The sequence below is a fragment of the Saimiri boliviensis genome, chromosome 9 (genome assembly GCF_048565385.1).
Source record: "Saimiri boliviensis isolate mSaiBol1 chromosome 9, mSaiBol1.pri, whole genome shotgun sequence".
Taxonomy (NCBI): Eukaryota; Metazoa; Chordata; class Mammalia; order Primates; family Cebidae; genus Saimiri; species Saimiri boliviensis.
This window is the reverse complement of record NC_133457.1, coordinates 48,361,290-48,387,519: the sequence shown is the minus strand read 5'-3', so window position 1 is coordinate 48,387,519 and position 26,230 is coordinate 48,361,290. Positions and strand designations below refer to the sequence as shown.

Below are 26,230 nucleotides of genomic sequence, written 5' to 3'. Positions count from 1 at the left end.
TGTCACCCAGGCTGGAGTACAGTGGCACGACCTTGGTTCATGGCAACCTCTGTCTCCCGGGTTCAAGTGATTCTCCTGCCTCAGTCTCCCTAATAGCTGGAATTACAGGCATATGCCACCACACCTGGCTGATTTTTGTGAAGTTTTTTTTTTTTTGTGGTTTTGTTTTGTTTTGTTTTTTAAGAGAGTCTCACTCCGTCACCAGGCTGGAGTGCAGTGGCATGATCTCAGGTCATTGCAATCTCTACCTCCCAGGTTGAGGCAATTCTCCGGCCTCAGCCTCCCAAGTGGCTGAGACTACAGGTGTGCGCCACCACACCCGCTAATTTTTGTATATTTAGTAGAGACAGGGTTTCACCGTGTTGGCCAGGCTGGTCTCGAATTCATGACCTCAGGTGATCCTCCCACCTCGGCTTCCCTCAGTGCTGAGATTACAGGTGTGAGCCCACTGCACCCAGCCCCTTCACACACACTTCTGTTGACTAGAACTAGTCCTCAGGTCCTGCCTATGGGTAAGGGGGCTGACTAGTGCTGTCTTCTGCGTGCCCAGGAGGAAGGGGAATCAAATCAGATATGATGACCACTGACAATCACTAGCAATCTCTACCCTCATGGTCTTCAAGTTCAGTGAGTATCCATCCGAGGGTACAGGAGCAGTGGCTGAGTTAGGAGGAAAGTCTCTTTAGATGACTTCCCTGAAGGGAACACCACTCACTGGGATGCCTCAGTTCCCATGTTTGACTTAAAATCTATCTTGGCCGGGCACGGTGACTCACGCCTGTAATCCCAGCATTTTGGGAGGCTGAGGCAGGTGGATCACCTGAGTCAGGAGTTCGAGACCAGTTTGGCCAACATGATGAAACCCTGTCTCTAGTGAAAATATAAAAAATTAACCAGGTGTGATGGTGGGCACCTATAATTCCAGCTACTCTGGAGGCTGAGGCAGGAGAATCGCTTGAACCCAGGAGGCAGAGGTTGCAGTGAGCCAAGATCACACCACTGCACTCCAGCCTGGACAAAGAGCAAAATTCCATCCCCTCAAAAATTAAAAAGTTAAATAAAATCAATGTTAACATCCTATAAGCAGGCTTTGGGTTTATGAAATGAAGCATTAAAAAACTTCATGAAAATCCTACCTTAAAGCACTTTAAATACCACTTTAAATCACACTAAGCACTGGTCATTGCCTGAAGCTGCTTCCTCAAGCAAAACCTTTTTAATAAAGCATCTGTTGTTGTGACTGTTTTGAATAAGACTATTTACCACATTAGAGGAAAGGCATATAAAAAACAGCTGTTCAGTGAAACAGAAAATCTTCCAACTTTTTTTTTCCTTAAGGCCTCTATAATTGTAGAATCTTCCAACATTTTTATTCCAACTCTTTATATTTTCAAAACATTTAATCAAATGAGATTACGTTAGATTAATGTAGTGGGCATCCTCCAAGTCAAGGCAAACGCCTAGACAGCTTGTTAGCCGGCAGAGTTCAAATGCTCCCTCCCTGCCGCCTTCCTAAGCATTTGAAATGATTAAAAACCCTTCTCCTTTAGACATCACTGAAGAGGATTACCTTTTTTGCCTTTCTGGATCTGGGAGTTAATTTTGCACAGAAGCCAAAAGCTTTTCTGAGCATCTCCAGGGGCTCCAGATGGGATCAGCTACAGGGTCTTCCACTAAACTAAATGGGGAAGACCATTTAAGTTTTTGCAGGTTTTATTCTGGTCAGCCAGTGCAGCAGAACAAGAGCAAATAATCATGAAAGGCTGTGACTTAAATGCTTCTCCAACACACAATTTCATGCCAGTACCTACTGTTCTTGGCAGACCAAATCCCCTTGTGAGCGTCATGTATGGGCAGGTGGTATCTTTGCTTCATTGACTATGATAGGAAAATCCATTGTAATCTCTGTGTGGGGTTCCGTAATCCGAGAGTCTCTGTTAATGCTCTGAAATATATCCCACTCCAATGAGCACAAGTCCTCCCTGCAGCTGTCACTTTGGCTGTTACAAAAGACACTGCCTCCAGCAACAGCCTCTCCTATTTGTTCAAGTGCACTGCACAAAGACGGACCAAAGCAGCCCTGCACAGAACTGCCAGGGAAAGATGCAAGAGTGAAATAGGCCAGGCACGGTAGCTCACACCTGTCATCCCAGCACTTTGGGAGGCTGAGGCAGGTGGATCACGAGGTCAGGAGTTTGAAACCAGCCTAACCAACATGGTGAAACCCCATCTCTACTAAAAATACAAAAATTAGCTGGGGTTGGTGGCGCACATCTGTAATTCCAGCTACTCAGGAGGCTGAAGCAGGAGAATCACTTGAACCTGGGAGGCAGAAGTTGCAAGAGCCAAGATTTGGCCACTGCACTCCAGCCCGGGTCACAGAGTGAGACTCTGTCTCACAAAAAAAAAAAAAAAAAAAAAATGAGTAAAATAATCTGCCTGCTATTTTAATGACAGACCTGTGGTGGGAGTTGCTAGTGAAGATCAAAGTGATTATCTTTGCGGTAGCCCAGCCTCAAGAACAGGGAATAGAGATTGGAAAGCCCAGTCTTCCCTCATAGCAGCAGCAACCATAGACATTTCTTTTTTTTTTTTTTTTTTTTTTTTTTTTTTCCTTTTTGAGACGGAGTTTCCCTCTTGTTACCCAGGCTGGAGTGCAATGGCGCAATCTCGGCTCACCGCAACCTCCGCCTCCTGGGTTCAGGCAATTCTCCTGCCTCAGCCTCCTGAGTAGCTGGGATTACAGGCATGTGCCACCATGCCCAGCTAATTTTTTGTATTTTTAGTAGAGACGGGGTTTCACCATGTTGACCAGGTTGGTCTCGATCTCTCGACCTTGTGATCCACCCGCCTCGGCCTCCCAAAGAGCTGGGATTACAGGCTTGAGCCACCACGCGTGGCACCCATAGACATTTCTTGGGAAAAGATATATGAGGCATGGGTACTCCCCTCTGGGAGCATCTAACTCGGTTGTTGAAGAACATAAAGGAAAGCTCAGAGTGAACCATGGTTCCCTTGTCTCTTATAATGAGTTGCAAAAGGGCTGCAGTCAGCCACCCCTCATGGACAGACTGAGGCTCCCCGGGCCTGGAGTGCCTGAGATGCCATGTGAGAACTGTTCATCCTGATGTAAGGACTGGTCTGGCAAGCCTCCCGCAGTTACTAAGTTCCTGGGCAGTCTCCATTTACTCATATGAAAGCTGATGAGACTGAGTTGTAAGGGTCCTTTTGACCCCTGGCTCAGTGTGTTCAATTCATGCCCGCCAGTGGTTGTGGAAGTGAGGCAGACTCTTCCCTGTGGCACCTGGTCCCATTCCAATGTCTTCATTCTGTTTGAGACATGCAGGTCCGGGGTTCATTCCCGATCTATTTGCATGGCATTCTAGCTCCATCCTTCTTCTACCACATTTAAAAATCCATCTGATACCTTTGAAAAGTGAATGTTTCTGTGTAAATTATACCTTAATAAACCTGGCTTTTTAAAAATCTTTCTTTTTTGTCTGAGACAGTCTTGCTCTGTCGTCCACGCTGGAGTGCAATGGCCCAATCTCGACTCACTGCAACCTTTGCCTCCCAGGTTCAAGCAATTCTCCTCACTCAGCCCCCCAAGTAGCTGGGATTACGGGCATTTGCCACCACACCTGACTAATTTTTGTGTTTTTTAGTAGAGACAGGGTTTCACCACTTTGTCCAGGCTGGTCTCAAACTCCTGGCCTCAGGCCTCCTTGGCCCCGCAAAGTGCTGGGATTGCAAGCATGAACCACTGTGCCCGACCTAAAAATCTGTTTTTAAGCTTCTATTTATTCTCAGTAACTCTTCCTCAAGGCTCTTAACCTACAAGATGTAAACCACACAGACACTGAGGCAGTCGGTTCTGGTAGGTGACAAGCCTGTATTTCCTTTCTTTCAGTTGGTGGAGACTTGGCTTCTGAGAGAAAAGAGAGACCTCTTGTAGCACCTTTTGATGCAGCTCTCCATACATAGTGGGAAAAGTCCAAGAAGTTCCAGATGGAACTTTCTAGAAGAGGGTAGGCCTGGGTCACAGAACAAGAACCCAAGGAATCACTGGACATCAGATGCCTCCAATTAAGTTTCTCTTTTCGTAATAAAATTTGATGATAAGTTTTCCTGTGAAAAAGTCACCTGTGTACCCTGGCTTTCTCAGATGCACAGCTACTCATGAATGCAGAAGCACATAAAAGAGTTAAAGATACAGGCCTTAGAGACAGGGCTGTGGTACTGGGTGAATGTAATAATGTAAGTGAAGAGCTTAATGCTGTGTTAACTGAGAGTAGGCGCTGAATACATGTCAGTTATCCTCATTCCTGTCATTAGTTGTGCCATTTTGGGGTAGTGCCTTTAGTCATCTTACTGGGATAATCTGTTGTAGTTATCATCTGACGTGGTGGGGAATTTCTGAAAGGACTATATGGGGCAAGCTCTCAATCCTTTTCCAAAAAGTTTTTTGATATCTTGAGTGGAAAATGTAAAAGAGAGACCATGAATATGATTAATTTCTATTGTGGTTGACTTATAGTGGAAATTGACTTCTTCTAAAAGGAAGACATTTCTTTAAAAAAAAAAAAAAAAAAAAAAAAAAAAAGGCCGGGCGCGGTGGCTCAAGCCTGTAATCCCAGCACTTTGGGAGGCCGAGGCGGGTGGATCACAAGGTCAAGAGATCGAGACCATCCTGGTCAACATGGTGAAACCCCGTCTCTACTAAAAATACAAAAAATTAGCTGGGCATGGTGGCGCGTGCCTGTAATCCCAGCTACTCAGGAGGCTGAGGCAGGAGAATTGCCTGAACCCAGGAGGCGGAGGTTGCGGTGAGCCGAGATCGCGCCATTGCACTCCAGCCTGGGTAACAAGAGCGAAATTCCGTCTCACAAAAAAAAAAAAAAAAAAAAAAAAAAACTTTTAGATTCAGGGAGTATAAGTGCAGGTTTGCTACAAAGACATATCGTGTAATGCTGAGGTTTTGGGTGCAATTGAATCTATCACTGGAGTAGTGAGCATAGTACTCAATAGGTAGTTTCTCAACCCTTTCCCCACCCCCACAACATCTCGTAGTCCCCGTGTCTGCTGTTCCCATCTTTATGTCCATGTGTACCCAGTGTTTAGCTCCCACTTATAAGTGAGAACATGCAGCATTTGGTTTTCTGTTTCTATGCTAGTTCACTTTGGGTAATGGCCTCCAGCTGCTTCTATGTTGCTACAACGAACATGATTTCATGCTTTTTTGTGGCTGCATAGTATTTCATCTTGTGTATGTACCACATTTTCTTTATTCAATCCACCATTTATGGACTCCTTAGTTGATTCCATGTCTTTGCTATTGTGAATGGTGCTGTGATGAACATATGAGTGTATGTCTTTTTGCTAAAACAATTTATTTTCCTTTGGGTATATACCAGTAATAGGATTCCTGGGTCACATGGTAGTTCTATTTTTAGTTCTTTGAGAAATCTCTAAACTGCTTTCCAGAGTGGCTGAACTAATTTACCTTCCCATCAACAGTGTGTAAGCATTCCCTTTTCTCTGCAGCCCCTCCAACATCTGTTGTTGTTTTTTTACTTCTTAATTATAGCCATTCTGACTAGTGTGAGACGGTATCTCATTGTGGTTTTAATACACTTTTATCTGATGATTAGTGATAAGGAGCACTTTTTCATGTGTTTGTTGGCCTCTTGTATGTGAAAGAAGTTTCTTAATCAGACCAGGAAATCTATTCATATTTTTTTAAAAGAAAAAAATCATTTTGAATGTGATGCCACAAAACAGCCCCCCTTTTATTTTGTTAAAACCTAGATTTTAAGAGGAACCAAGAGGAGTAAGGTAGGCAGCCCCTAAGATGGCTCCCAATTATCCCCCTTCCTGGCATTCATACCAGTGTATAATCCCTTTGCCTTGAGTGTGGGCTTCCTTCAATGAGAAATAGAATATGGCAGAAGGGATGAGATGTCACTTCCAAGATTAGGTTATAAAAAATTTATGGCTTCTATTTTGTGTGTGCTCGCTCTCTCTCTCTCTCTCTCCCTCTGTGTGTGTGTGTGTGTGTGTGTGTGTGAGAGAGAGAGAGAGAGAGAGAGAAAAAGAGAGAGAGAGAGAGAGAGATCACTGGCCTTGGGAAAGCCAGCTGCAATGTTTTAAGGCAGCCCTGTGGAGGCTCATGTGATAAGCGGTGGAGGCTTGACAATAACCACATAGTGAGCTTGAAAGCAAATCCCCCAGCCTCAGCTGAACCTTCAGATAAGACCACAGTCTCAGCCAGCGGCTTTACTGAAACCTCGCAAGAGACTCTGAGACAGAGACACCCAATTAAGCCGTGCCCAGATTCTTGACCCTCAGAAGCTGTGAGATAATGAAAGTTTGTTGTTTTAAGGCACTAAATTTTGGGGCAATTTGTTATACAGCAATAGATAACTAATATTAATAGTAGAGGTTACACAGTTGGGAACATACTTTTTTCTCTTATTCTAAGGCATATACTGGAATAATTTCTAGCATAGAGATGGAGGATTTGATAATAATAATCATAGTCTTGAGTACTAAATGTATGCTAAGTCATACTACTGCAAATTACTAATGGATTTTTTTAAAGAAATTTCTTTAAAGAAATAACACCAAGATTATTGTGGCAGTTGGGGAGGTAAGTGGGGCTTCTAGAAATCTGTCATATTACTAATAAGGGGATATGAGTGCTGTCTTTTAAAATGAGAGGGGTGACAGTGTGGGACAGAGATGTGCTTAACTCATTCTATGTGACCCTGAAGAGGCAATGACTGGAAGCTGCAGGCAAGCAGGTGTGGTTCTCCAGAACTTTCCCCGTATTTCCATGAAACACCAAGAATAATTGTCATGTCCAAAGCTTCACTATTTAAAAGTTGCATCTACAGGTGAAAGCTGTCTGCAAATAATGAAAATCCTACTGTCTATTTGGTACAGAATTTGGGATGATTTCAAAAGTTATTATTTTCCAGTTATTCTTTATGTCATTATATTGTCTTTGCAATTAAAATGAAATGTATTGTAAGAAAAGAATGCTACACGCTTTTTATTGTTAGAACATGTCCCATTTTGGTTTGTTAACTTTGTCTCAGGCTAATCATCTCCTTTCTTCACAGAGAAAAGTCTGATGATCCCAGGAAACATAATTTCTTTAAAACGATCAACTTTCCTCGCCTGGAAGCCGGCCTAGTCAAACCTCCATTTGTGCCAGACCCTTCGGTGGTTTATGCCAAAGACATCGGTGAAATTGATGATTTCTCTGAGGTTCGGGGGGTGGAATTTGATGACAAAGATAAGCAGTTTTTCAAAAGCTTTGCAACAGGTGCTGTTCCTATAGCGTGGCAGGAAGAAATTATAGAAACGGGACTGTTTGAGGAACTGAATGACCCCAACAGACCTACGGGTTGTGGGGAGGGCAATTCATCCAAATCTGGCGTGTGTTTGTTATTGTAAATTGCTCTTTTTACCAGACAGGCAGCAAGAGTCTCGGCTGATATAATCCTCGAATGTTCCCAACACATGGTAATCTGTGGAATGAAGGCTAATCAGTTAGGAGGAACATTGCAACCACAGAACAATCCAAAGGACAGGCAAGCTCACTACTAGACACATTTCTTTTTCTTTCTTTCTTTTTTTCATAAAGATGAGTAAAGTCTCAGTTTTGACTGAGGGCTGGGAAAAGAAACACTCAGGTTTATTTTGATAAACTAAAAGCATCAGCCTTTTACCAACGCGTCCCTGTGTATTACGCAAAGTCCTGGGAACAGAGAATGGAACTTTGTGGTGTGCCCAGAAAATGAGCATTTGCAATTCTTAGTAAATAATCATTTTAGTCTTTCTTTGTTTATATTTTTTTCCCTTCATCTTTCTTCTGCTTCTATCCTTATAAAAAGGATTTTGAAGCTGGAAATAAATGTCCCTGACATTCTCTCCCTACAACGGAGTGGATTACAATATTTTGGCAATGTTTTAGATCACAGAATAATTTTCAATTTCACGGACAGATTCTTTTACAATTTTTTGGAAATAACTTACTATCATAATGTTGAAGCATTTTAAATGTAAACATCCATGAGGTCCGTGAATTCGAGTATTCTGTAAATTTAGTTGAGTCCTTTAAGTAATACGCTACAAACTGCTTAAACTTGCACTACCAAATGCTGTCGGTTCCCAAACCTGCTGAACTTTGGAATCATCCAGGGATCTTTTAAAAAATGAATGCCTGACTCCCACCCCTAGACATCCCGATCCGCACTCCCCAGTGTGGGAACAGCGTGACCATTTGGACCTCATATTAGCTCCCCAGGTGATTCTAATATGCAGCAAAGCGTGGCAGATACTGCCCTGCACATTTGAATGTTACTACATTCAATCTTATTTTGGTTGCTCAAAATTTCAATCATACATTTTGATGGCAACTTTTCAAATGTCCCCAAAGCATGTCCTTTTACCAATGGCAGTATAAATGAACAAGACAATCTGTATTCCTCTTAACATCTTCTCTCATCCTTGCACACTTTAGTTTCTCCCACATATCTTGGGAGCTTGGTCTCTTGGCTATTTCAAGGCCTGAAGGAGACCTGTGGGCTTAGAGATTGAATCGAACAAATAGTAGCCCTCATTTTAAGTGGCTACCCAGCCAGCACTGTATGGTAGAATTAGCACTTCTCAAAAGCACAGCCAAGGTGAGAATTCTACAGCTGTAAAAAATATTTGGATACAAATATAAAGCTGGGTGACTTTTTTTAAAAGGATGTATGTGTGCATAATAAAATCTAATCTATCCCAGTGGTAAAAAAAAAAAAAAAAAAAAAAAAAAAAAACCTGGATGAAGTCGATTTAAAAGTTTTGTCCCTTGAGTAAGGAATTCAAGAGCTGCAAAAGTATTGGTTAAAAAAAAAAAAAAGATGTTGGTTAGCCAGGTGCGATGGCTCACACTTGTAATCCCAGCACTTTGGGAGGTTGAGGTGGGCGGATCACAAGGTCAGGAGTTCGAGACCAGCCTGGCCAGCATGGTGAAACCCTGTCTCTACTCAAAATATAAAAATTAGCCAGGCATAGTGGCGGGCGCCTGTAATCCCAGCAACTTGAGAGGCTGAGGCAAGAGAATCGCTTAAACCCAGGAGGCAGAGGTTGCAGTGAGCCAAGACCATGCCATTGCACTCCAGCCTGGGTGGCAGAGCAAGACTGTGTCTCAAAAAAAAAGAATGTTGGTTAACTGGAATCTGGCTAACAGTAATACTCATTTCCAAGACAGCATTAACCATACCTGGAACAAGTTAAGAAGAAGCCCTCTGAGAGTTGAGGCCTGGGCTGGTTCACCTGCGGCTCACTTTCCTGCTCCTTCTCCATCCTCAGCGTGCTCTCTGATGCTCCAAATCCTAACCTGGGATGCTCAGAGTTCTTTGTCACCAAAGCAGGATACAGGTGTGCCCAGGAGATTTTTTTTTTCCTGAGGTAAGAAAGTAAATTTGAGTTTGATTAAGTTTTGAACAAGTCCCATTTAACAAAAAACTGGTGATTAACAGAAATCCAATTAACCAGAGCACCCCAATGGTAGAGTTCTCAGGATTGGGCTTTATAGACATTAGACATTTAAAAACAACATTGTGTTTATTTGTTGATTATGCCTTAAAGATGGCAGAGGGACAAATACAAGCTAATAAGTAAAGGCAAATATCCCAATTTTAAAAAGGACAAAAGACCTGGAGAGACAAAAAAAAGTAAAAATGTCTTGTTGCATTGGTTCCGTAGTGTGAATTGCCTCTGCTTTCAATAAACGTTAAATGCAAATCTGTTTTATGTCTTAGAACTAATTCAGGAAAATTATTGAATAAGTAGTTGTATTAATCCGTTCTCCCACTGCTATAAAGAAATACCCGAGGCCAGATGTGGTGGCTCAGGCCTGTAATCCTAGCACTTTGGGAGGCCGAGGCAGGTGGATCACCTGAGGTCAGGAGTTCGAGACCAGTCAGGCCAACACGGTGAAACGCTGTCTCCACTAAAAATACAAAAATTAGGCCGGGCGCGGTGGCTCAAGCCTGTAATCCCAGCACTTTGGGAGGCCGAGGCGGGTGGATCACGAGGTCAAGAGATCGAGACCATCCTGGTCAACATAGTGAAACCCCGTCTCTACTAAAAATACAAAAAATTAGCTGCGCATGGTGGCGCGTGCCTGTAATCCCAGCTACTCAGGAGGCCGAGACAGGAGAATTGCCTGAGCCCAGGAGGTGGAGGTTGCGGTGAGCCGAGATCGCGCCATTGCACTCCAGCCTGGGTAACAAGAGCGAAACTCCGTCTCAAAAAAAAAAAAAAAAAAAAACAAAAAACAAAAATTAGCCAGATGTGGTGGTGTGTACCCAGCTACTAGGGAGGCTGAGGCAGGAGAATCACTTGAACCTGGGAGGTGGAGGTTGTAGTGAGCCAAGATTGCATCACTGCACTCCAGCCTGGGTAACAGAGCAAGACTCTGTCTAAAAAAAAAAAAAAAAAAACCCACTGAAACTGGGTAATTTCTAAAGAAAAGAGTTTTAATTGGCTCACAGTTCCACAGGCTGTATAGGAAGCATGGCTGGAGAGGCCTCAGGAAACTAATAATCATGGTGGAAGGCAAAGGGGAAACAGTCATGTCTTACATGGCCGGAGCAGGAGAAAGAAAGCAGGGACAAATGCCACACATTTTTAAACAACTGGCTTTTGTGAGAACTCACTCACTATCAAGAGAACAGCAAGGGGGAAATCTGCTCCGATGATCCAACCACCTCCCACCAGGCCCCTCCTCCAACACTGGAGACTACAATTCAACATGAGATTTGGGTGGGGACACAGACCCAAACAATAGCAATACTCAGTAATTATAAAAGTAATAAATAAAAATCACCAAATAAGTGTGTGTTGAGATCTAATTGCAGAGATTGCGGTTAGCCCAGATCACTCCCCTGCACTCCAGCCTGAGCAACAAGAGCCAAACTCTATCTCAAAAAAAGAAAAGTATCTAAGTAGAACGCGTGGGGATGTTAGGGTCCGAGGCTGCTCCCCAGCCTCTCTGTCACATGTGAGCTCCCATCTGGACCAAGTCAGAGTACAGGAGGCTCACCACGACATGGGCAGGTGAGGAGCAGGCCTGATCCAGTAGGTTAAATGTTGGAGGAGTAGAGAAATTCGAGGCATAGGTGCAGGGTGTTTCGGGGGTCGGCGCGGGGAGGTGGTTGAGGAAAGATTTAAATCAGATGCAGCCAGGTGCCTCATCAAAGGAAGGATGTAATTTTTGAAAAGACATGATGCTCACTTATTTTTTGAAAGTTCAAATGATGTTTTGCTTTCTTGGAAAAGCTCAATAAGCATAATGAAATGTCAGGGGAAACAAGACGTATCTGAGTCAAATATTTAGATAAAGAAAAACCAAGCAGAAGTCATTTTTATTCTTCCAGTTTATCAGGGATTATTTTGAATGTTTCTCAAAGGAGGAGATGGAGTTAATAAACTGCTGAAAGGAGCTGAGAACAGCCTTGCAAGGCAGAAGATATAAATGATGGTTTTATAGGAAATAGCATGAAGTTATTAATTTTACCTTTGTAAACCACAAAGGGTTAAAAATCGTTCTCAACTTTTAATTTTTTTATTTTTGTTTTAAATTTTTATGGATATAGGTTCTCTTATGTTACCCAGGCAGGTCTTTTGAACTTGTGGCCTCAAGTGATCCTCCAGCCTCCCAAAGTGCTGGGATTACAGGTGTGAGACACTGCACCCAGCCTCAATTTTTTGTTTTGAATGTAGTTTTTTTTTTTTTTTTTTTTTTTTTTGAGACAGAGTTTTGCTCTTGTTGCCCAGGCTGGAGTGCAATGGCGCGATCTCAGCTCACTGCAACCTCCACCTCCTGGTTTCAAGCAATTCTCCTGCTTCAGCCTCCTAAGCAGCTTAAATAACAGGTGCCCACCACCACACCAGCTAATTTTTTTGTATTTTTAGTAGAGATATGGTTTCATCATGTTAGCCAGGCTAGTCTCGAACTTCTAACCTCAAGTGATCCACCCACCTAGACCTCCCAAAATGCTGGGATTACAGGCATGAGCCACCATGCCCAGCCTGAATATAAATTTTAATATGTTTTACAGTTAAGTAACCAGGCATAAATGGTGAAATAATTCAATAACTTAAACCTTGCTTCTTAGAAATTGCTAGAGGTATATCTTTTGAAATCATTACAGGCTTATCAGATGGGCCAGATTTGGTGGTGCACGCCTGTAATCCCAGCACTTTAGAAGGCAGAGGCAGGGGGATCACTTGAGCCCAGGAGTTCAAGATCAGCCTGGACAACATGGCAAAACCCTGTCTCTGCCAAAAATACAAAATTTAGCCAAGCATGCTGGCATATACCTGTAGTCCCAGCTTGGGAGGCTGAGGCAGGAGGATTGATTGAGCCCAGGAGGCTGCAGTGAGCCGTGATTGCAACACCAGGACTCCAGTGTGGGTAACAAGACCTTGCCTCAAAAGTTAATTAATTAATTAATTAAGGTCTACTAGATCAATTTTTTTTTTTTTTTTTTGAGACGGAGTTTCACTCTTGTTACCCAGGCTGGAGTGCAATGGCACAATCTCGGCTCACCACAACCTCCGCCTCCTGGGTTCAGGCAATTCTCCTGCCTCAACCTGCTGAGTAGCTGGGATTACAGGCACACGCCACCATGCCTAGCTAATTTTTTTGTATTTTTAGTAGAGACGGGGTTTCACCATGTTGACCAGGATGGTCTCGATCTCTTGACCTCGTGATCCACCCACCTTGACTCCCAAAGTGCTGGGATTACAGGCTTGAGCCACCGCGCCCGGCTAGATCAATTTTTAAATGTCACTTTACTGCATGTATCATTAGGGCAGTTTAATAATAAGACAATTTATGCAAATTGTTTAGAATTTACATTCTAAATGGATGAAAACTAATGAACACAAATAATCCTTGCTTCTTAAATTATTTTTCATGGCAATTATAAATTTTTTTTTTTTCTTTTTTTTTTGAGGTGGAGTCTGGCTCTGTCACCCAGGCTGGAGTGCAGTGGTGCCATCTCTGCTCACTGCAACCTCCGCCTCCTGGGTTCAAGCAATTCTCCTGCCTCAGCCTCTTGAGTAGCTGGGATTATAGGTGCAGGCCACCATGCCCAGCTAACTTTTGTATTTTTAGTAGAGACAGAGTTTCGTCATGTTGGTCAGGCTGGTCTCAAACTCCTGACCTCATGATCCACCTGCCTCGGCCTCCCAAAGTGCTGGGATTACAGGCATGAGCCGCCATGCCTGGCCTGTTATTTCAATAAATATTGGTGCCTGCCGTGTGTCAGGCTCCATGATGGTTCTGGGACATATGCTAGGTTTTGTCTCTTTAGGATATTTAGATTGCAAAGTATTTTTATTTCCCCCTGTGTATCAGTAAATCTTTAAATCTCTTTGAGTGGAGGTGAATTTTGTACTTTCCATTTTTTCCCGTTTTCTTCACTGAGCATTTTTGATTTATTAGGAAAAAGCATACTGTTTAAAGCAAGGCAAGACCCTTCATCATTGGAGGGAGTGTGTGACACATGCACAAGCCAGCTCTGGCAGTAACCACCCCCACAGAGAACCCGCCTCCCGAGAGGGCATCAGCCTGGGTACAGGAGTAAGACCGTGACTCCAGGCCCAACCCAGCAGCCTCCCTGGATGCAGTCAGCAGCTGGTGCCTGAGACTGCACCAGGTCAGTGGTTCCACAATCCAAACCATTAACTGTCTGGTCGGGAGTGAAGTTTTTACCAAAACTCAGAGAAATGAAAGAAAGGATAATGCAGCAAGCTTTTCATATGCTATTCACTTTAAAGTATCTTCTTTTATGAGTGGTTAAAATGTCTTCTTTCATGAGGTAGTTATATTTGACAAAAGTAAACATTGGAGACCCTATAATTATCCTCAAAATTTTATTTTGAAATTTTACTGATGCATAAGATCTTAAAATCTAGGAACCCCTGGGCCGGATGACCTTGAATGACCTTCCCAATTGTAGGGAAACATTTGTGTTTCAATGGAAAACCATGCATTATCTAGAGAAGGCGCTACACACTTTTTCTGTAAAAGACCAGATAGTAAAAATTGTAGACTTTGCAGATGGCAACTTTTTAACTCTGCCTTTGTCTGGTGAAAGCAGCCATAGATAAGTTTTCCAATAAGACTTTATTGGCTGGGCGCTGTGGCTCACCCGAGTAATCCTAACACTTTAGGAGGCTAAGGTGGGTGTATCCTTTGAGCCTAGGAGTTTGAGAGACCAGCCTTGGCAACATGGTGAAACCTCATCTCTACCAAAAACACAAACATTATCTGGGCATGGGCATGGTGGCACATGCCTATAGTCACAGCTATTCCAGCCTGGGTGACAAAGTGAAACCCTGCCTCAAAACAAGAAAGCAAACTTCATTTACAAAAACAGGCAGTAGGCCTAGATTTGACCACAAGCAGCTTGCTGATTCTAGTCATAAATTAACTCTTATTATTAAACTGACTGGGTTATCTGATTCCTTTGTGTGTGTGTGTGTGTGTGTGTGTGGTCACTTCTTTATTTTTGATACAAATGCATATGACACGTCTTTTTTTTTTTTTTTTTTTTGAGACGGAATCATGCTCTGCGGCCAGGCTGGAGGGCAGTGGCGGGATCTTGGCTCACTGCAACCTCCAGCTCCCTGGTTCAAGAGATTCTCCTGCCTCAGACTCCCCAATAGCTGGGACTACAGATGTGCACCCCCACACCCAGCTAATTTTTGTATTTTTAGTAGAGATTGAGGTTTCACCATGTTGGCCAGGATGGGCTTGATCTCTCGACCTTGTGATCTGCCCGCCTCGGCCTCCCAGAGTTCTAGGATTCGAGGCGTGAGCCACCGGCGCCCAGCCATGACACGTCTTGACAGTCAGCCCACCCACAACTACACAGGTAGGGCCTGGCTCCTGGAGAAGAGGTGGGGCAGGGAGCCAGCTGGTGGGTGCTGCCGTCTGCCTCTCCAGCCTTCCCAGGCTGCAGCCAGGTTCCTAGGCCTCCAGAGGGTGGGACCACAGCAGGCGCAGGTAGTGATGGTAGGTGCTGGCCTAGCAGAGATTATGGGGGAGGAGACCCAGCTCCACAGCCAGCAGCTGAATCAAGGATCCGGGGGGAGTCAGCCCTGGGCTCAGGTGTTCAGTCCTCCGCCCTGGCCAGCACACATTCCCACTCCATCCGGGAGTGGGAGAAGCGACGAAGGCAAGTGGTTTCTGAGATTTAAGTTCCTAGAGAAGGGGTGCGAGTTGGGGAGGGGTCAGGGAGGCAGTGGGCAGGACCACAGCTGGTTACCTTGGCACTCCCTGGCTCCAGGTGGGGAAGGGAAGCTGACCTCCACGCTGGTCCCACTGCTCTGGTCCCCTCACCCCTTAAAACTCCAGGTGGATCAGGCCTCTGGAAGGCGCTGCTGCCAGCACATCACACCGTGGCACACAGGGACACTCAGTTACCACAAAGTTAAAATTAAGGGGTGGGGAAGAAGAAAGGAAAGAAAAAAAAGACTTTTTAGTGTTTGCTGCTGGGGACCCCTGCACACAGGTTGGGCCTTGCCCTAGGCAGGGGCCATTTGACATTAAAGGAGAGCAGCAAGGAGCTGGTGGCAACAGGGCGGGGACATTCATGGAGACTATGTACAAAGGAGGGGATGCCCCTGCTCTGTCCCCAGTAGGGCTGAACTGGCTCATGGAGGTGGGGCGTGTGTAGGGAGAGCCACGCCACTTGGAGTGTCCCCACCCGCCCCTTTGCTGAGGGTGCCCAAGAGGGCAAGGGTCTGGGAGGGATGCCCTACAGGCCGCTGCTCACTAGGAGGGTGGAGATGCTATGCCTAGGGAGGAGCATGAAATATGGGGGACAGAAGCTCCTGCCACCCCACCTCCCCATCCTTAGGGACTCGACGGGGGTGGGTGCCAGGGCACTTGGCTGCCAGGGAGTGGGTTATCTGATTCTAAGTGAGCTATTCTACAACTCCATAAATTCTAACTAATGGGAATTTAAAATGATTCTCATTTACAGACATGCAAAGGACCCCTTCACCTCTGTCTTAGTGTGTTTGGGCTACCATATAAAGTGCCACACACTGGGTGGCTTAAAGAACCAAAATTTAGGCTGGGCATGGTGGCTCATGCCTGTAATCCCAGCACTTTGGGAAGCTGAGGCGGATGGATCACAAGGTCAGGAGTATGAGAGCAGCCTGACCAACATGGTGAAACCCTGTCTTTACTAAAAACACAAAAAAATATTAGCCGGGCATTGTGGTGCGTGCCTGTAATCCTAGCCAGTCAGGAAGCTGAGGCAGAAGAATCACTTGAACCCAGGAGATTGCAGTGAGCTGAGATGGCACCATTGCACTCCAGTCTGGGCAACAGAGTGAGATTCTGTCTCAAAAAAAAAAAAAAAAAAATTATTTTGTTACTGTTCTGGAGGCTTGAAGTCTGAGATCAAAGTGCTATCTGGGTTGATTTCCCCCAAGGCCTTACTCTTTGGCTTGCAGATGGCTGCCCTCTCTCTGTGTCTTCTCATGGGCTCTCTGTTGTATGTGTCAAAGTGAAACTTTTCTTGTAAACGAACCAGTGATACTGGATCAGGACCCACCCTAATGATCCACGCATTCTGAAGTCCTGGGCGTTAGGACTTCAACATACGAATTTTGGGGAACACAGTTCAGCGCATGACACTCCAAGCCAGTTTTGTATCCATTTGCTCATTCATTTCAACATTCCTTGACTACATATGAATTTGTGCTTTTTTTTTTCACTTATCTGAACTTATTGTAACATCTTATCCATTTCCTCATTACAGAGTTAAATAAAATCTTTAACGTGTTCGTTTTTGTTTGTTTGATCGTCATGATTTTCCCTTTTTTTCCTTTGAGGTTATCCATTAACATAACCCAGAATGTCACAATGAGATCAAGGAAACTGAGGCTTATTTTAAAAATTCTGGTTCCAGAAGTAAAAGTTCTCTGCAAGAGTCCTCTCTCCTTTCATTCTCTTGTGAAACACACATCAGACAAAAGAGCCCCTAAACAGAGGGCTGGTGGGGATGGTGGCAACCCCGAAAAGCAGCTAGCATTTCCTGGGGAGCTTGTTGAGGGGCATGGGGCCAGCTGACGATTGTGTAATTTTAAACCAGCTCACCCCACCCTGCCTCTCCCATCTGCATTGCACTGCCAGCTGTCGTGTCCATTCCTGCAGCAGGAGAAGCTGTTGAAGAGAGGAGGAAGGGAGGAGAAAGCCAGGAGCCAAAACAACCAGGGAAGGCTTCAGCGGTTCACCTGCTGGTTGTGCCGTGTGGAGCCTCGAGGGCCCTCAGTGCAAATGTGCATTCCAGAGGCACACCCAACTTTAGAGTCCCTGCACCAACAACTCCTCTCCCCTCCGAGGGTTGCCAGATACAATGCAGGATTTCCAGTTAAGTCTGAATTGCAAATAAACAATGAAAAACAGTTTTCTGGCATGAGTATGTCCCAAATGTTGCATGAGACATACTTATAGTAAAAAATTGTAGTACGTGAATATAGGTAATTGGCGAAGAATTGTCTGTGGTCCTGATTAGTTAAAATGCCGGGAAACTCCTGCACACACTGTCAGGGCCCCATGTGGGTTATGTGCGTCTGAATCTGACATCAATTTGTCCTCGGATACAGCTTCCGGATTTTTTTTTTTTTTTTTTTTTTTTTTTTTTTTTTGCAGCAAGTCCATGTGCGTGTTCTCACCTAAAGACTGTTGGCTGATTGCTGCTGTCAACATCACCATTACTACCAGCAATAATAGTAACACAAGAAAAGCTTCCACTTAGTGAGCACATACTATATGCCAGGCACTGGCACTGGCACTTTTTGTGAATTACTTCCAATGCTCACAGTGATCCTGTCAAGTAGGTATTATTATCTGCACATTATAGATGAAGAAAGAAAACTCCAGAGGTTAACTGACCTGCCCAAGGATACAGGAAGTGCTGAGTTAACCCAGGTCTATCTGACAGCACTTAGCAGTGAGGCTACTGGTTTCCCAAGGTAGGAACTGCTTCTGTTCCTATTCCCTAAAATGTCTCCTATGGGGCTTAGAAAGAGGTATTGAGCTAAGTCCATGGAAGAAACAATTTTTGAAAAATATGTGTTACTCCCTAAATGGACTGGCAGAGTTGGGATGAGAGTGAGGCACCTAGGGCACAGTATTTAAGGTGGCACTCCCTCTCAGGGTCGTGCAAGTGCAATGGCAAGATTTGCATAAACCTTAAATTTTCCACCTTAGAATCCTTATTCCACTCACCCTAATTCTGGTCCTAGGTTGTCCAGAATTGGTCCAGAATTGTTGTAGATGATGGGAATAAAGTCCAAGACAAACCAAGCCTACCCTGAATATACCCGCCCAACCCCACCGAATGTCAGATATTTTACATTTCACCCTATGTCTGGATATCCTTAATAGCCAATTTGGATCTACACTTTTGCTTAACTCTCTTGTTACCTTTTAATTGATGCGAAGAGTGGCCCAGTGTCCCAAGGGCTATGTAGGACAAAATTCAGTTTCCCTCCTCCTTTACTCTTTAGAATTTCTCCCAGTTTTATGGTTTAGAATCCTTGTTTTTAACTGTAAAATTAGAACTTGTGAACCCCTTATTTCCTCTCCCGGAAAGTGGAAAGTTCCAGCCAGGCTACCGGACATATCCAGATCAGATCTCAGTGAATGCTGTTTTAGCAAATGCCAGTGGAATGAGTGGGAGACGGCTGACCTGGCGCATGTCAGAACCAGTAAGGCGGCACACAATGGAGAAGGAGCAGCTCAACCAAACAAACGTTCAGATGCCCTTGTCTGCGCCTTGTTCCAGGGAGCAGCGTGCCCTCCAGGCTTGGCCTCTGCTTGGCTGTGTTTTAGGGCAAGGCCCATAAAAAAGCACAGCAGACACTGTGTTGCAGAGCTTTGCCCAGACATGTGGGTTTTTCATCATCACTATAGCTTTGCATGTCTTCGTCAGCAACATTAGCTGTTACAGTTCCATGTCTGATCAATTCTCGGTCACTTCATTTTTTGGGTTTTGTTTGTTTATTTGTTTTTCTGGAGACAAGTCTAGCTCTGTTGCCCAGGCTGCAGTGCAGTGGTGTGATCGCGGCTCACTGCAACCTCCACCTCCCAGGTTCAAGCAATTCTCCTGCCTCGGCCTGCCAAGTATCTGGTCCCCTTAGCTCTCCCCTCCACTCATTTTTGGTGATTTTGTCATTTGCTGTGCTCCACTCCATTATGTGTGGAGATCGACAAAGAAAGAAAAATAATATGCATCCATTTGATTTGGGAGCAGGAATTTAAGAAAGTCAAAGCCATTAACTGAAATTTGGATTCTCTAAGAACTTAAATAACATATTCCGCCTCCCTTCTCCCGCCCCCTTTTTTTTCTTTCTATCCCACTCTTTTTTTTTTTTTTCATAGCCATAGACTAATTAGTTCAGCTAATGCACCTTGGATGTTGCAATAAGTTGACCATTTTCCTTGTGTGTAACCCTTGCATCGCACAGGAGAAGATCGCCTCCATCAGCCCTTTCGCGTCCCCTTTATGGGGAGTGTCTGGCCAGTAAAAGTAACTATGAGGCCAGCGTGACTTCACAGAAGAAAAAAGGAAGGACAGTGGGAAAGGCTGAGGAGCAAATGTAGTTCCAAATCAAAGAGAAGGTGCGGCCATGCTGAAGATTTCCTTTCAAACAGATTCCGGAGAGAGTGTGTTTGACAAGCTGTTCTCTGCCACGGAAGAGGTGGCTTCTCCTTTGGTTGGCCCCGGTTTGCTGGAGTTGACTGTGCTCACCTCTTCTAGACTCCACATTTGGATTGACACCACATTGACAGCTTGAAACAGACACAGTGGGTGTGTTTGCATCACAAAATAGGCAAATCCTACAGATGGGAGTTTGGTTTTTTTCTGCAGAGCCAGTTGTTAGCGTTTACACCGGTACAGTACTGACTTGTCCCTGTAATGTATTCTGGTTGGTCAGTTATGCCTCTGCCCAGGACCCAGCAGAGTCTCCCTCAAGCTTTGGTTCCATTTGCAAAGAGAGGGCGAGGCTGTAGGGGTGAAACCAATTGAGGAGCCTCAAGCCATTCCCCATGGGAGACACTCAGGAGGCAGAAACGTGAAGAAATGCCCTCAAAAGCTGGACACAAGGCTTCCAATATCTAAAAGACGACAGCGAGGTCATGAAAGTCAGGGGCGAACACCAGAACCGCAACAGAAGGGAAGGGCGCACAGAGAAGAAAACAAGGCTGAGTGGTCTGTAACCTGACTGGACAGATTCTGCATACTAACCCAAGAGCTTGCAGGACTGCCTTACAGAATGGGTTCTTTTAAAATGTTACGGGCCGGCCGCGGAGGCTGGCTTATAATCCCAGCACTTTGGGAAGCTGAGGCGGGCAGATCACGAGGTCAGGAGATCGAGACCAGCCTGGGCACCATGGCAAAACCCCATCTCTACTAAAAACACAAAAATAAGCAGAGTATGGTGGCACATGCCTATAATCCCAGCTACTCGGGAGGCTGAGGCACAAAAATTGTGTGGGGACAGTGCAAGACTCTGTCTCAAAAAAAAAAAAAATGTTACGAAGCTGGTCAGGCGCAGTGGCTCACGCCTGTAATCCCAGCACTTTGGGAGCCTGAGGCGGGTGGATCATTTGAGGTCAGGAGTTTGAGACCAGCCTGGCCAACAAGGTGGAACGCTGTCGCTACTAAAAATACAAAACTTAGCCAGGTGTGGTTGTGGATACCTATAATCTTAGCTATTTGGGAGGCTGAGGCAGGAGAATCACTTGAACCCCAGGAGGCAGAGGTTGCAGTGAGCCGCGATCATGCCACTGCACTCCAGCCTGGGTGACAGAGCAAGACTCTGTCTCAAAAAAAAAAAAAAAAAAAAAAGTTATAAAGCTAATGTCAGCATGTGATTTGAGATGAAAGTCACTTTGAGTTACTGGGATGTGCTACCTTCTTTCATATCTACTCCACCAAATGTGACTTGTTTATCTGCAAAGGCACAAAACACACAAAGAGAGTTAAAAGGGGCTCCTGAGAAAAATGGTGGGATCCTGTCCTTCAGGCACAAACATTCTCCCGAGTACCTACTGCAAACCTAAGCCACACAGGCCCCAAAGCCATAGTCATGAGCTGCTGAATATTAGTGAGAGGACACTGGCACTCAGATCACACTCTGTCCTCTCTCCTGCCCTATAAGCTGTCCTGTAAGGGGATTTGAAGGATAAAGTACCGGGGTGTAGGCTGAGTAATGGCCCCCAAAGATATCCATGTCCTAGTCTCTGGAACCTGTGGATATTACCTTACATGGCAAAAAGGACTTTGCAGACATGATAGCCTAAGGGTTCTTGAGATGGGGAGATTGTCCTAGATTATCCAAGTGGGTCTAATGCAATCACAGCCCTCCTCCTAAAAGGGAGGCAGGAGGAATCAGAGTCAGAAGAGATAGACAGATGCCCACGGAAAATGGAGGAGGGGCCACAAGCAAGGAACAGAGGAAGGCACTAGAGGTTGAAAAGGGCAAGGAAGGGGATCTCCCTGAGAAAGCTACAGACACCAGGATGCAGTCACTTTTGTCAGTCCCAGACAAAATAGGGCTGGGAGGCCCAAGGAGGACATGATCTCATGTCTGAGATAAGAATTGTTTCCAAGAACTTTCTAAAAACCCGTTCACATCTTTCACCCATCTCCTGCTTTTATAAGGTTTATCACTAGACATTATTTAGAACTGCATTTTATTTTTATTTTTATTTTTATTATTGAGACTGGAGAGAGGAGATAGGAGTCTCACTCTGTCACCAGGCTAGAGTGCAGTAGCACGATCTTGGCTCACTGCAACCTCCACCTCCAGGGCTCAAGTGATTTTCCTGCCACAGCCTCCTGAGTAACTGGAACTACAGGCCTGCAGCACCACCCCTGGCTATTTTTTTGCATTTTTAGTAGAGACGGGGTTTCACCATGTTGCCCAGGCTGGTCTCAAACTCCTGGCCTCAAGCTATCCACATGCCTTGGCCTGCTTATTTGACTTAGTATTTCCATTAAGAAAATTAAAAGAGTGGATCGGTCACCGTGGCTCATGCCTGTAATTCCAGCACCTTGGGAGGCCAAGGCAGGTGCATCACATAAGGCCAGGAGTTCAAGACCAACCTGGCCAGCATGCCAGAACCCCCGTCTCTATTAAAAATACAAAAATTAGCCGAGTGTGATGGTGCGCTCCTGTAATCCCAGCTACTCAATAGGCTGAGGCAGGAGAATTGCTTGAACCCTGGAGGTAAAGGTTGCAGTGAGCCAAGATCACACCACTGCACTCCAGCCTAGGTGACTCTGTCTCAAAAAAAAAAAAAGAAGAAGAAGAAGAAGAAAATAAGAATGTAATCCCAGAAGGCCGGGCGCGGTGGCTCAAGCCTGTAATCCCAGCACTTTGGGAGGCCGAGGTGGGTGGATCACGAGGTCAAGAGATCGAGACCATCCTGGTCAACATGGTGAAACCCCGTCTCTACTAAAAATACTAAAAATTAGCTGGGCATGGTGGCGTGTGCCTGTAATCCCAGCTACTCAGGAGGCTGAGGCAGGAGAATTGCCTGAACCCAGGAGGCGGAGGTTGCGGTGAGCCGAGATCATGCCATTGCACTCCAGCCTGGGTAACAAGAGTGAAACTCCGTCTCAAAAAAAAAAAAAAAAAAAAAAAATGTAATCCCAGATTTCTGAGGTCAATTTAGACTTTATCTGAGACAGCTTCCTCATTTTACAGATGAGAAAATTCAGCCCCAAGGTCATACAGCTAATTAAAAAATTGTAACTCTGGCTAATTTGTGCTACAGAAGAGCTATTGCGATGTCCCAGCCTTAATAACAATTAATAGTCAACATCTGTTGAGTACTCCATGAATTAATCATTTGATCCTGCTCCAACCCTATGATGTTTGTACTATTCCATCCCCACGTTATCCCCATTTTACTTTTAAGTGAAGGGGCACTAAGAGACGAAGTAACTGGCCTAAGGACACAGAGACTTCCAGGATCCCAGGTGCACTGCAAGCAATTTCTAAATCTTAGATTTAACCATTGGATTATCAGCACATCCCTTCCACATTCTTAGCTGAGGAATGGAAATTTTATCTGTAAGTTCCTTTCAGGCCAGACTGGTCCCCACCCAATTTTACGGGAACACGAGTGTGACAAGTATCTTGTCCCTGCTATTTTGTGCCACCACCCAGCCTCACCCTGTCACTGCTAACCTCTCCCTAAAGGAAGGATTTTTAAAATCTAACGTCACATGTTTTTCTTAAACTTATCTGAATGATGATTTAAAAAAAGAAAAAACAAAAACGAAAAAACTATGCAACCAGCCTGGCCATTATGGCAAAACCCAGTCTCTAATAAAAATACAAAAACTAGCTGGGCATCATGGCACATGCCTGTAATCCCAGCTACTCAGGAGGCTGAGGCAGGAGAATTGCTTGAACCCGGGAGGTAGAGGTTGCAGGGAGCCGAGATCACACCATGTGCTCCAGCTTAGGCAACAGAGAGAGACTCTGTCTCAAAAACAAACAAACAAAATACCCCACTACTTTTCTTGAAGCAGAGCTGCAGAACTCCCCCAAGGATAGCCCATGGAGGACAATGTTTGCAATGTCCCTCTCCTTCACCTAGTGAAAGTTGGAGGCCCAGACTTTTTGCTCTTCAGCAGCACTGGAAAAGACAGACACTCATCAATTGTATACTACGAACGGTTACTAATTGACGGCTTTTCCTGGAGTCTTCCTGTCCCAAGAAGGGTCCTGGCTGCACTTGGGCTATTGTTGGTTAAAACAATGAAAGTGCTCACAATAGCAGTGAGGAAAAAGTTACTGAGCCCGGAAAGAATGTAACCTGCAAATGAAGCACTTTCCTTCTTCTGTCTTCAAAGGTAGTAAAACATAATGAATCACCATGACTTAGTTGCAGGGCTGGCATTGAAATGGCCATGACCGTAGCCCTCACCGCAAGAAACAGCAGAGGAAATGGACCCACTTATGATAAAGAGTCCTTCATTTCAAATCCTTCCCGTTCCCAGGCATAACCTACACTTAGAATTCTGAAAGAGAACATGATCATTAAAGAACAAGACCGCCACAGGCAGATTACAATCTTATAATAATATTATTTTTTTTTTTTTTTGCCAGAAAGGAGCACCCCACCTCATGAATCATCCAACCACTATTCTTTGTTTGGCTTTTTCTCAGCTTGTTTCCTTTCTTCTATCCATCGCCAATTTTTTTTTTTTCTGCTTGAGGAAAAACCTTGCTTTGAGTTAATCCCCTGTCTCTGATGCCAAAACCTGCCAGCAACACAACCCACATGAGGTAGGGTGTGTCTTCATCATCAGTGTCGCCAAGGAGTGGTGGTTAACGTGTACCATGACATCTCGGGCTGTAAGCTGGGAACAGAGCACCTTGGACATCCTTGACCTTCTCCTCAGCACGAGGGGGCAGCCATACTGCTCCCGTGCCATGGGGTAATCTGCCAATTCATTCATTTCTAGTTGAAGCTGAGACGGCAATTAAGGAAGGGATGTTAAGGTAACAGGGGCAAGACCACCCTAGACTAAAACCAACTAAATTTTCTTTACTTATTTTTATGTTCTAGTGGGCTGTTCAGGGAGCTTTTTTTTTTTTTTTTTTTTTTTTTTGAGACAACGTTTCGCTCTTGTTGCCCAGGCTGGAGTACAGTGACACAATGTCAGCTCACCACAACCTCCGCCTCCTGCGTGCAGGTAATTCTCCCGCCTCAGCCTCCCGTGTAGCTGGGATTACAGGCACGCGCCACCATGCCCAGCTAATTTTGTATTTTTAGTAGAGACGGGATTTCTCCATGTTGGTCAGGCTGGTCTCGGACTCCCGATCTCAGGTGATCCACCTGCCTCAATCTCCCAAAGTGCTAGGATTACAGGTGTGAGCCACTGAGCCCAGCCCAGGCAGATCTTACTGGCCATTCACTAAACATTATTATTTCTATAGTGTGAATGCCAGTCTTTAGCATCCCGCATGAAAGGGCATTATGCCTGTTGATTACAGCCTGCTAATTCTTTTGTTAGGTGAGGCCTGTGGCTCTCAGGCTCAGAATCATTCCCAGATTCTCCTCGTCATTCTTTTCTCTCCATCTTTACCATTGTCACCATAGCGTCATGTCAGTTCCCACCCATTTACTCTCAGTGGTTTTATTAAAATTTTTCAATGTTCTTGAACATGGCTCAGCCATTTTTCTATTTTCTGAAACTGAAAACTTTGAGCAAGGAAAAAAGCATTTGAAACACCTCTCAGAGATACAGTGATCCTCACAAACATTCTGTCCACTGCACTGAATTCTAAATAGGTGACAAAAGTTGGACTTTAGGAAGTATAGAAATTCTAGGCTAAATTTCAAAAAGATAAGTAAATCGTCTTCTTGTAAATGGTCACTGTCACTGATAAATGCACCAGGCTGAAAGGCAGTAGACGGGGAAGGAAAGCATGTGAGCTCCGGAATCAGACCTGCCTGGTTCAAATCTCAGCTCTTTAGCTATAGGTCTGTGGTCAATTTACCTAAGGTCTCCGGAGCGAGCAAGGTGGCCCACCTCACAGGATTGTTGTGACGATTAACAATATTTTTATAATGAAGTTACTAGTAGGAAATCAATTAAAATGTCATATAAAAGTGCCTGGCATATAGTAAGCCCACAGGAAGTATTGGCTATTCATATTTCCAGAGGAGTCTAAGATGCCAGGAGGATGTGAGTGATTTGGTTAAAAAAGGTCAGTTCTTTGTTCATGAGCTTTTCCCAGAAGATGAGTTCATCCTTACCCCTTTACCTTTTTTTTTTTTTTTTTTTTAAACAGAGTCTCACTCTGTCTGTCACCCAGGCTGGGGTATAGTGGCATGATCTCAGCTAACTGCAACCTCTGCCTCCCAGGTTCAAACGATTCTCCTGCCTCGCCCTCCTGAGTAGCTGGGATTAGAGGCACCTGCCTCCACGCCCAGCCAATTTTTGTATTTTTAGTAGAGGTGGGGTTTCACAGTGTTGGCCATTCTATCCTGACCTCGGGATCCGTCCGCCTCGGCCTCCCGAAATGCTGGGATTACAGGTATGAGCCACCATCCTGGCACCCCTTTACATTTTTATATTTAATGCCAACAAATCCTGGACATCCTAGC

The 26,230-nt window shown here is 44.7% G+C and overlaps 1 protein-coding gene across 1 annotated transcript in view; it reads left to right on the top strand.

Moving 5' to 3' along the window:
- Nucleotides 1–16,870, top strand: part of GRK7 (G protein-coupled receptor kinase 7) — a 68,113-nt gene extending 51,243 nt beyond the window's left edge. Inside the window, exon 4 of the mRNA XM_003942581.3 lies at nucleotides 7,125–16,870. Coding sequence (XP_003942630.2) covers nucleotides 7,125–7,461 — 337 coding nt within the window. The 3' untranslated portion in view covers nucleotides 7,462–16,870. The remainder of the gene's footprint in view (nucleotides 1–7,124) is intronic.
- Nucleotides 16,871–26,230: the final 9,360 nt, after the last annotated feature.